Source organism: Chiloscyllium punctatum, chromosome 33, assembly GCF_047496795.1.
Source record: "Chiloscyllium punctatum isolate Juve2018m chromosome 33, sChiPun1.3, whole genome shotgun sequence".
In the NCBI taxonomy this organism is placed as follows: domain Eukaryota; kingdom Metazoa; phylum Chordata; class Chondrichthyes; order Orectolobiformes; family Hemiscylliidae; genus Chiloscyllium; species Chiloscyllium punctatum.
The window spans coordinates 29,046,052-29,057,460 of NC_092771.1; the positions used below are offsets into that span (position 1 = coordinate 29,046,052).

At 40.9% G+C, this 11,409-nt stretch overlaps 1 protein-coding gene across 1 annotated transcript in view; it reads right to left on the bottom strand.

Annotated features, from left to right (window-relative positions):
* LOC140458518 (fibrillin-1-like) overlaps positions 1-8,045 on the bottom strand; it is a 574,711-nt gene extending 566,666 nt beyond the window's left edge. Inside the window, exons 1-3 of the mRNA XM_072553247.1 lie at positions 7,414-8,045; positions 1,263-1,345; positions 985-1,083 (exon numbers count right to left, since the gene is read on the bottom strand). Coding sequence (XP_072409348.1) covers positions 985-1,083; positions 1,263-1,345; positions 7,414-7,598 — 367 coding nt within the window. The 5' untranslated portion in view covers positions 7,599-8,045. The remainder of the gene's footprint in view (positions 1-984; positions 1,084-1,262; positions 1,346-7,413) is intronic.
* Positions 8,046-11,409: the final 3,364 nt, after the last annotated feature.

An 11,409-nucleotide genomic window follows, 5' to 3' on the forward strand; every position in this document is an offset into this window, starting at 1 on the left:
CCTTACTTCTCCACCACGGTTTGGGGGCCGACAGACAATCACTAAATATTCCTGCTCCCTGGTTTTTCCTAAAACCACACAAATTCCACAGTTTTCCAAGCCAATGCCATTTCCAACGATTACACTGGTTTTTCATTCCTTTGCAAATGATGATGCTTTACCTCCTTTCCCTATTTGCACCTCCTAAGTACTGAATACGGGTGGATGTTCAATTGCCATCCTTGGTCACCCTACAAATGTCTCCATAATGCAACTAGATACAGGATTTTGCACATTTCTTTACGCAGTCCCCATGTTACGAATGGGTTCCATTCTGAAGTCTGTTCACAAGTTGATTTGTACGCAAGTTGGAACACAATGCAGGGCAATATAAAACAGTTGTTTGTGAATGTTGTTCATATTGTGAATGTCTGCATATTAACACAATGCCTTTAGACTTGTCTTTTTAACCTTGTTCCTCAGCTTTACTTCACTCTATGGCTCTATTTGTCGCTATCTTTTCATTTTTGCTTCTTTCTTCTTTCTCTTGTTTCTATTCTTGTTGCCCATCTCCCTGCTTGGGTTCCTATACCCTTGCCATTCTAGTTGCCCACTCATTTAACAGGTCTACACCTCCAGGGTATTCTTAATTTATATTCCAGTTATCTTGGTATGGTCAGCAAACCTGGAAACATTGTCTCTTTATCTAATCACTAATCAGAAATACTTGAGCCCCCAGAACAGTCACATCAGTAATTATAACCTGTAAGCTTATACATCATAACCCTTGCTTCTTTTCTATTAAAGAGTCTTCCATTGATGCTCCCTATTAACCCCAGGTCAATGACCCCTTAGATTGCATATTAATCTAAATGTAGCATCTCAATTACCTTCTGGAAATTCAAGGATACTACATCTCTCGATTTCTCTTCAACCATACTAATTACATTCTCAAAATAAACTCTAATAAATAAATCACCTCATTAAATAATCAATTTCACTCACCTGATTTTGAACCACATGTTGGCGCTATCTGACCATTTGGACACGTGCATATGTTTGGTCGTGAACAAAAGCCGTCACCACAAGAGTTCCTGCAAATTGCTGAAATGAGGGAAAAGGCGTATTTAATCTCAATGCATTCTTAAATAACAAAAGACAAAAATAGAAATGAATAGCTTTACAATATTTTCTCCTCCTTTAACACTCCCATCTTTATTAACTTGTTTGATTTCCAGCATTACTTCACAACTGTTACCCCAATTCCCATTTCTTTCACTTACGGACAATGCATTGGTTTCCACCAGGTAACGTTTTCCAACCCGGGCAGCAGTATGAATGGAACCGTGACCCACAAACATTTGGCCTAAAAAGGAGGATTCAATTAAATTTATTGAGATAAAAATGCTCTATGTTTTAACAAGATAAATGCTTCATCTTTATGTTTATATTAACACGTCTAGGCATAGTCAAAACGCAACTGGTGCCACTCCTAATGCAACTCGTATTTTGCAACTGGATACAGTATTTTGCACATTTCTTTACGCAGTCCCCATGCTGCGAATGGGTTCCATTCTGAAGTCTGTTCACAAGTTGATTTGTGCGCAATTTGGAACACAATGCAGGGCAATACAAAAGAGCTGTTTGTGAATGTTGTTGCTCATATGGCCTAAAACGTGCATTTTGTTAACACTAATTTCGCTGTAACGTGATTGATGAAGGGGGGGGCACTGATTTTAAAGCACGAATTTTTAAAATGTGTGTTAGCTGTAATGGGATTACATCACCAACACTTCAAGCACTATTTCTAAAGCGCAATTTTCCTATAATGCTTGGTTGTACAAGAATGCAAACATAGCATCGTAAAAGAAATACCTGCATATATTTTAAAAGCTAATTCAAGCAATGCCACTTCTATATGAAAACTAGGTTTTCACAAGAATATCTTGGAAAATATCTGGAAATTGTTTATTACATGAATAACATTATATTCACAATGGCCCACTTTCTCTCTGATGGTATATCCTTTACAAATCACAGAACATGTTCACCGTTCCAATGGCATGAATAAATGGATCATCTAGAGGTCACTGCATTTATGTGCTATGTACATACATAAATACATTAATATAAAGTGCAACTGTTTCAGGAAAATTAACGCACCCCCTAAACTTCAAAACATGAAGGAAACTACAAAATCCAACTCAACTGTAAATTTCTATTTCTGACCAGACTCTTAAATAGTATGCTAGGCAGTGCTGTTGGCTTAAAACTTCTTAGAGGATTAAAGGAAAACTGTATAATGTAAATAAAGAGTTTTCCAAAAGAAAACTGAACACAGACACTACTATTGAAATGAATTTCAGAGCAAAAGCACAAGTCCTAAAAATTTGCCTTTTTCATTAAGACTAATTAATAGTCACATAAGCAGTGAGTTGGAGATGCTAGTGTTGGACAGGTTTAAGTGGAAGCACTACAATTGTGTACTCCACAACCACCTGATGAAGGAGCAGTTCTCCGAAAGCTAGTTCTTCCAGTTAAACTTGTTGGACTATAATCTGGTGTTGTGTGATTTTTAACTTTAAAACCAGTGAGATTATTCTAATAAATTATGTGGAAGGTGCAATATTCAATAATTTCAAGATGAAAAACATAAATGTATCTGTTATTGTTTTTAGGCAGGATCTAATAGCAAGGAATATCATGTGAGAGTTGGACTAAATAGATAAATGAAAGGAAAAGTGGAAGATTTCCAGTTGTGGTGCAATGGTAGCACCCATACCTCTGAGCCAGAAGATCTGAGTTCAAGTGCTATGTGCTCCTGAGGTGTGTAATAAAATGTCTAGACAGCTTGATTAAAAATATCTGGAAGATACCTAGACTCCAATATTGGGACTGACTTCAGACTGGACATTAACTGATTTCCTTTGATTAAAAATATTTTCCCTCCATTAAAAGTAAAGTTTGCAATTTGGACAGTCTGCAAATTTATAGCTATTACTAATGACTGCACTATTAATATTGCACAGTGAGAAACCAAATGGATTTAAAAATAAAGTTATGTTCCTCAAATACATTGAACATTTAAGGGTTTATTTTCAAAACATTTGTGCATCAGTCATAGCTCAGTTGAAAGCACACTTGCTCAAGTCCTAATGTCCTGGGTTCAAGGCCCATTCCAGCACTTGAGGACAAAAATAAAGTCTGGCATTCCAATGCAGAACTGAGGAAGTACATATTGTCAGCAATGCCATCTTTTAAGTGGGATTTTTTTTTTAAAAATCACAGAAACCCTACAGCGTGGAAGCAGGCTATTCAGCCTATCAAGTCCACACCAATCCTCCAAAGAGCATCCCACTCATAATCCCACGCACCACCCCCGCCGCCACCTCCTGTAACCCCATACTTACCACTTAGGTGGATTACCTAACCTGCACATCTTTGTACTGTGGGAGGAAACCGCAAAACCCAGACGAAATCCACATAGATATGAGGAAAACGTACAAACTCAACAGAGTTGCCCGAGAGTGGAATTGAACCTTGGTCCCTGGCACTGTGAGGCAACTGTGCTAACCACTGAGCCACCATGCTGCCCTGCCCATGCCCCATTTGCCTATGCAGAGGGGCAATAAAAAGCAGCCATGACACTATTTCAAAAGTAGGGGAGTTATCCCAAAGTCCTGACTAATATCAAATCCTTAATCAACACTACCAAAACAGATAGTCTTGTTCATACCATTTTAGATGGTGGCTGTTTGCTGTGCACAACTTGGCTGCCATTTTTCTGACAATAGTGAACTCACTTCAAAAGTAATTTGATACCATGAAAATCACAGCATAATACTAAGTTTAAGTAGCGGTCAGTTGTGCCATCCGATTGTGCATTTGGGAAGTCATAGGCCCAGCTCAGAGTGGAAAATTCCTCCTTTTTTGCCAGTTTGGATCTGTTGGGAGAACTCTTTCTCATGATGGCAGTGAAGGCATATTCCACTCAAAGGCTCAGGCAGTACTGGTTGTTCCAATGCCACCCAATCATGTGGATGTGTTCATACAGAGGATGCTTAACATAGTGCCCTCACCAACATTATTCCAGTCATGTTTCACTTTCTGAATGTTAAAACCTAAAGTAAATACTGCCTGCTACACTTGCACATACGTCAAAGATTGTTGCTCCAGAAAGTAATTAATTGGTTATGAAGTGAACTGGCATATTAGAGTCAAAGTCATACAGCACAGAAACAGACCCTTCAGTCCAACTTATTCATACTGACCAGGTATTCCAAATTTAATTAGACCCATTTGCCTGCATTTGGGACATATCCTTTTAAACCTTTCATATTCATGTACCTGCCAGATGTCTCAAAATGTTGTAAATGTACCCACCTCCACCACTTCTGGCAGCCCATTCCATACACACACCACCCTCTGTGGAAAAACTTGCTCCTCAGGTCCTTTCTAAATCTTTCCCAGCTCACATTAAACCTATGTCATCTCACTCTGGACTCTCCTATCCTTGGGAAAAGGCCTTGCCTACTCACCTCGTCTATGTCCCTAATGATTTTATAAATGTCAAAAAAAAGTCACCTATCAGCCTCTGACTTTCCAAGGAAAAGGATCCAGTCTATCCAGCCTCTCTTTACAACTTAAACCCTCCAGTCCCAGCAACATCCTTGTAAACTTTTTCAGCACCTTTTTTAGTTTAACATTCTTCCTACAAGAGGGTGACCAGAATTGTGTGCAGCATTCCAAAGGTGGCCTCACCAATGTCCTGTATGGCCTCAGTATGAGGTTCTAGCTCCTATATTCAATGCACTGACCAATGAAGGAAAGTGCGCCAAACATAATCACCACCCTATCTACCTGTGACACCACCTTCAAGGTACTATGAACCTGCACCCCTAGATCTGTTCTATAACATTCCCAAGGGGCCTACCAAGTCCAACTGTCCAAGTCCTACTCTGGTCTGCCTTATCACAACGCAACAGCTTGCATTTATCGAAATTAAGCTGCATATTTGGGCCATCTAACCAAGATTTATTGGTACCTCACTCTGGTCACCCTGCTTTAGGAAGAATGTTATTAAATTAGAGAGGGTGCAGAAAAAAAATTACAAGGATGTTACTGGGACTGGAGGGTTTAAATTATAAAGAGAGACTAGATATGCTGGGATTTTTTTTCCCTTGGAGCATCAGAGGCTGATGGTGACCTTAAGGTGATCCTGTCCACTATAATCACCAATTTTGGTGTTATCCACAAACTTACTAACCGTACCTCATTTAATCTCATCCAAAGTGTTGATAAAAATGGACTGAAAAGACTTGCATTTATCCTTGAAGGCAAGCTTTTATTGAAACAGATCTTTGACAGAAAAAGGTCCTTCAGCCACCCACATCTGCAATGATCAAAATCAACCAACTAACTACTCTAATCCTATTTTCAAGCACTTAGTTTTGTATGTTTTAGCATCGTAAGTGCAAATCTCAAAGTATTTCTGAAACATTTGAGGGCTTCTGCCTCAACCACCCTCACAGGCAATGAGTTCTAGATATCCACCACTCTCTGGGTGTAAGGTGTTTCCTCCAAACCTTAAACCTGGTCACTGATCCCTCAGTCATGGGGAAAAGTTTTTTTTTCCCTGTTTACCCTATCTATGCTCTTAGTTTTAAAGATATCAATTGCCTCTACTCCAAGGGAAACTGCTCCCAGTCTGTCCAATCTCTGTTCATAAACTCTCCAGCCAAGCAACTTGGTAATTCCCCTCTGTGCCCTCTCCAGTGATATCACATACCTCCTATAATGTGGATTCCAAAGTGTATTTAGAATTATAGAATTGCTGAAAACACACTATTTGATCATTGCCATTTCATCGAAAGAGCTCTCAATTTAAAATCCATCCCGTAGCCCCACACTACATCCCTTTTGAAAAAAAATCACACTGAATGGAGAATTAAAGGCGGCATGTTTCCCTCCTGTTTTCTCCAAATACAGTGAGAGTTTCAAACCTTTAAAAGATTTAGTAGCGGATACATTACAACTCGCAAATTTTGCGCTATAAGGGAGGGATCTGTATTTTGAGAAGAACTTGTAATCCAGTTGCCGTTTCAATACGGAGAGAAGTTGGAAGACTTGGCAAAAACGACATCACATTTCCCTCCCCGGAAAGTTCTAAAAAAAAGTCCTCATACGCGATCAAAAATTGTACGAAAAAGGGAAATATTACCAGAGGCTGTTGTGCTCCAACAAGGGGTTTCCTTTCGATTCCCTGATCGTTAAGTGATATTTAGGTAACCATTATTCATTTATCTCAAATTCTCTGCCTACTCCTGCATCGTTAGGTTTCCAATTGCGCTTGTTTTCATTTCAATACCTGGCCCGAAGATGGAACTAACTTGGGTAATCGCAGAGTCTAGTCTCGTTACATCTACTAACTGCACTCGTAAAACTGAGTGCAAGACATTTCGGATACAGCGAATAATCGAGCAATAAAAGCACTTGCATATTCCCTGTATCCCTTTAAAAATTACAGTCATCAGAATAATCAGCTAAGATTCAAACATCCCCACCCCCCAATCTCATTTTGGCACTTAAATATACATGTTAATGCTGTGGTTAGAAACAGCAATGTTTCCAACAAGCAACAAAATAGCCGATAACTTTGCCAGTTTAAAAAAAGTTGCGAGAACAGTTCGATTCCGACCCATCTCGTCCCTGGAAAGAGGAAGAGAAGTTCCTGGGAGAGAAGTTCAGCAAAATCATCTTTAAACATTAGCAAAAATAAAGTTTCACGTCTTGCTTAGAATATCGAACTTCAGCACTCTGGGACACCGAATTGTACATTCAAAAATGCAAACAAGTTCCAGATGGAAAAGAGCGCAATGCTATCACAGTAATTCACAGCATCTGCTAAAGGGTTAATATTTTTCAGAGAAATCAGAGGTACAGACGGGGGGCTCTTTTCTCTCTGTACCTACACGTCCCTGCAACTTCACATCCAGGAATTTGAGAGCTGCTTCGGGAGGGAACGAACAGAGAAGCCTACATATACTGAGGTGGAAATGCAATCGTGAACTAAAATTCAGTATTTACAAAAAAGTATTTACTTTGGCGAAAAAAAAGCCCATTGGCAATAACCACTTCCAGCAAAGCATTACACGGATTTCCAAACAGAAAAATATTAATGTAACATACTCGCCAAGTCCGCCTTTTTAAAATAAAAATCGTGTTTTTAATTAAAAAGTCTGCCTTGACGTCCGATTTACATTTAACTGCAGAAACCAGACGCTTGGTTAAACAGAATAACCATCTCGTCATTAGCTTAAGTTTGAATCATTGACTTTAGATTGTTTTTTGCAAGGTGCGGACAGACTAGATTATGCAAAATAAGATGATATATTTGCAGATAAAATAAATCCCACGAGTAACGGTAACATTTACCCTTTCAGTACGTCCTGGCTTGATCCGCCTCGTCGTCTTAACCTATTTGCAGTCTTCTGGTTGCTGTTGTTATTATATTTATCAGCATTGGGATTCTGCTGCGCCGCACCTACGCCTGTCTGCACCGCAACAGATAAGAAAGTTGTAAATCCCACGGAAAGTTTCAGCAGCCACCGTATCCACATAGTGCAGCCGGGGCTGGACTCCCTCCCGTCTCAGCCAAATACTCGGTGCTCCAAGGCAGACAGGAGATAGAGAAGTTGGTGGCAGGGGGTGCAAACACCGAACACAATTGCAGTGGCACCTCTCGATTTCGAGAGGCAAGCCAAACAAATTAAATCTCTCCAAAAGAAAAAAAGAAAACTGAGGAGCGTTGGAGATGAAGATAAAAAAGAAATCCAAGTTCAGACTTTTAGTTGAGATCCAGTTGAACGGCAGAGAGGGGGGAAAGACATACCGAGTGGGCTTTTGTATTTAAAAAACTAATGTATATTTTTCTCTTATATAAATATATAGATACAAGTCTTGGCCCCCGAGCTTGCCGCAGCCACTCGCCTGCATGTAGTTGGTGCCGTGCGAGACTGGGCTGTGTAATAGCTCACGCCGCAGCCGTTCACTGTTCGCTCCTTCCCTCCAACCGTCACCCGCTCGTGCACCGCCTCCTCCCCACCCCCCGGGCGACAGCACGCACTGCTCTCGCGAGAGCACCAACAACTAACTGCTGCTCCGTGGCACGAGGAGCTGAGCTGTCGATGCCAGTGGCCGGCGGTAGAAGGTTCCAGAGGGATTTCCACACCGCGGCGTCGGAGCTAAGGGTCGCGGAGGAAACCTAAAACGTAAGTCGTTCTTCGCAGCGTCTCGACATTGACTGCGCTTGGAGAGAGATGGTATTCACGAGCCGGATCCGATCTTGTCCCTTTGACACCGCCTGTTGCCCCAGACAGCGTGACGACTTGAAGCCGGGCAACGCCATAGCAATTCAACACTCCCACTCGACAGTCATCCAGCACTGAAACAGACCCTTCGGTCCAACCAGTCCACATGGAACATAATCCTAAAATAAACTAGTCCTTCCTGCCTGCTCCAGGCCCAGATCCCTCCAAATCTTTTCTATTCATGTACTCATCTAAGTGTCTTTTAAACGTCGCAACCGTCCCTGCATTCACCACTTCCTCAGGAAGTTAAACACCCCTTATGATTTTTTAAAACCTCTCCTCTCACCTTAAATTTATGTATCCTAAACTTGAAATCTTCCATCCTAGGGAGAAGAAACCTACCATAAACCCTATCTACACCTTTCATGATTTTATAAATTTCTGTAAGGTCACCTGTGAACCTCCTCCACTGCGATGTGAAAAAGTCCCAGCCTTTCTTTATAACTGAAACCCAGCAATATCCTGATAAATATCTTCTGAACCTTCTCTATCTTAATAATATTCATGGTATAACAGGGTGACCAGAACTAAGAGATCTCACTAATGTCCTGTACAACTTCAACATGACTTTCCAATGTCTAAACTCAGGGCTGAGCAATGAAGGCAAGCCTTTATATAAAAAAAACCTTTTTAACCACCTTGTCTATGTTTAACACAAACTTCAAAGAATTATGTACCTGAACCTTTAGGTCCCTCTGTTTTGCACTACTAACCAAAGCCCGACCAATTATTGTACAAATCCTGCCCCTGTCTGTTGTAGCAAAATGCAATACCTGACATTTATCCAAATTGTGTTCCATCTGCCACTTTTTCAGCCCATTGGTCAATTTGATCAAGATCCCTTTGTAACCTTAGAAAAACCTTCTTCGCTATCTACTATGCCACCAATTTGGTGTTGTCTGCAAATTTACTAACTATGCCTTTTATATTCTCATTCAAATCATTTACATAAATGACAAACAAAAGATGACTGAGAATCAATCCTAGTGCGACATATCTGGTGACAGGCTTCCAATCCAAAAGGCAACCTCCTACCACCACTGTTTGTCTCCTGCCGTTAAGCTAATTATTGTATCCAATTGGCAAGCTCGTCCTGAATTTTATTTCACCTAACTTAGTCTACTATGTCGAACCTTGTCAAAGACTTTACTAAAGTCCAGGTAAACAATGTTTACTGCTCTGCCCTCAATCTTTTTGGTAACTTCCAAAAAAAGTCAATCAAGTTTAAGCGACATGATCTTCCTCGCACAAAATAATGCTGACTGTCCCTAATCAATTTTGCCTCTCTAAATGTCTATAAATGCTATATTTTAGAATCATCTCCAACAACCTGCCTATAACTGAAGTCTGACTCACAGATCTATAGTTGTATGTTTTCTCCTTACTATCCATTTTAAACAAAGACACGTTAGCCAACCACTGGTCATCAGGCATCTCACCCATGGCAATGGATTGTGCAAATATTTCTGCAAGGTGCCATTAAATTTCCTCCTTTACTTCCCACAGCATTCTGGGATACATAAGTTTCATTCACCTGTATGTTCTCTAACACCTTTAAATCTTCCTCTTCTGTAATGTGAACTATTTTAAAACCATCAATATTTATTTCCTTGAGTTTTGTAGCCTCCATTTCTCTCTCCACAGTAAAAGTAAATTTGAAATATTAATTTAATATCTCCTATTTACTGAGGTTCAACAAAAAGACAACTGCTTTGATCTTTAAGGGGCCTTACCTTCTTATTATAGAGTCATAGAGATATACAGCACCGAAGCAGACCCTTCAGTCCAACCCGTCCATGCCAACCAGATATCCCAACCCAATCTAGTCCCACCTGCCAGCACCCGTCCCATATCCCTCCAAACCCTTCCTATTCATATACCCATCCAAATGCCTCTTAAATGTTGCAATTGTACCAGCCTCCACCACATCCTCTGGCAGCTCATTCCACACATGTACCACCCTCTGCGTGAAAAAGTTGCTCCTTAGGTCACTTTTATATCTTTCCCCTCTCACTCTAAACCTATGCCCTCTAGTTCTGGATTCCCCGATCCCAGGGAAAAGACTTTGTCTATTTATCCTATCCATGCCCCTCATAATTTTGTAAACCTCTATAAGGTCACCCCTCAGCCTCCGACGTTCCAGGGAAAACAGCCCCAGCCTGTTCAGCCTCCCTGTAGGTCAAATCCTCCAATCCTGTCAACGTCCTTATAAATCTTTTCTGAACCCTTTCAAGTTTCACAACATCTTTCCGATAGGAAGGAGACCAGAATTGCATTCAATATTCCAACAGTGGCCTAACCAATGTCCTGTACAGCCGCAACATGACCTCCCAACTCCTGTACTCAATACTCTGACCAATAAAGGAAAGCATACCAAACGCCGCCTTCACTATCCTATCTACCTGCGACTCCACTTTCAAGGAGCTATGAACCTGCACTCCAAGGTCTCTTTGTTCAGCAACACTCCCTAGGACCTTACCATTCAGTGTATAAGTCCTGCTAAGATTTACTTTCCCAAAATGCAGCACCTCGCATTTATCTGAATTAAACTCCATCAGCCACTTTTCAGCCCATTGGCCCATCTGGTCCAGATCCTGTTGTAATCTGAGGTAACCTTCTTCAGTGTCCACTACACCTCCAATTTTGGTGTCATCTGCAAACTTACTAACTGTACCTCTTATGCTCATATCCAAATCATTTATGTAAATGACAAAAAGTAGAGGTCCCAGCACCAATCCTTGTGGCATCCCACTGGTCACAAACCTCCAGTCTGAAAAACAACCCTCCACCACCTGTCTTCTACCTTTGAGCCAGTTCTGTATCCAAATGGCTAGCTCTCTCTGTATTCCATGAGATCTAACCTTGCTAATCAGTCTCCCATGGGGAACCTTGTGAAACGCCTTACTGAAGTCCATATAGATCACATCTACTGCTTCTATAAGGCAGGGCAGGTGACTGAGGTGTCAGTCATGTTGACTATCCCTAATCACTCCTTGCTTTTCCAAATGCGTGTACATCCTGTCCCTCAGGATTCCCTCCGACAAATTGCTCACCACTGAGG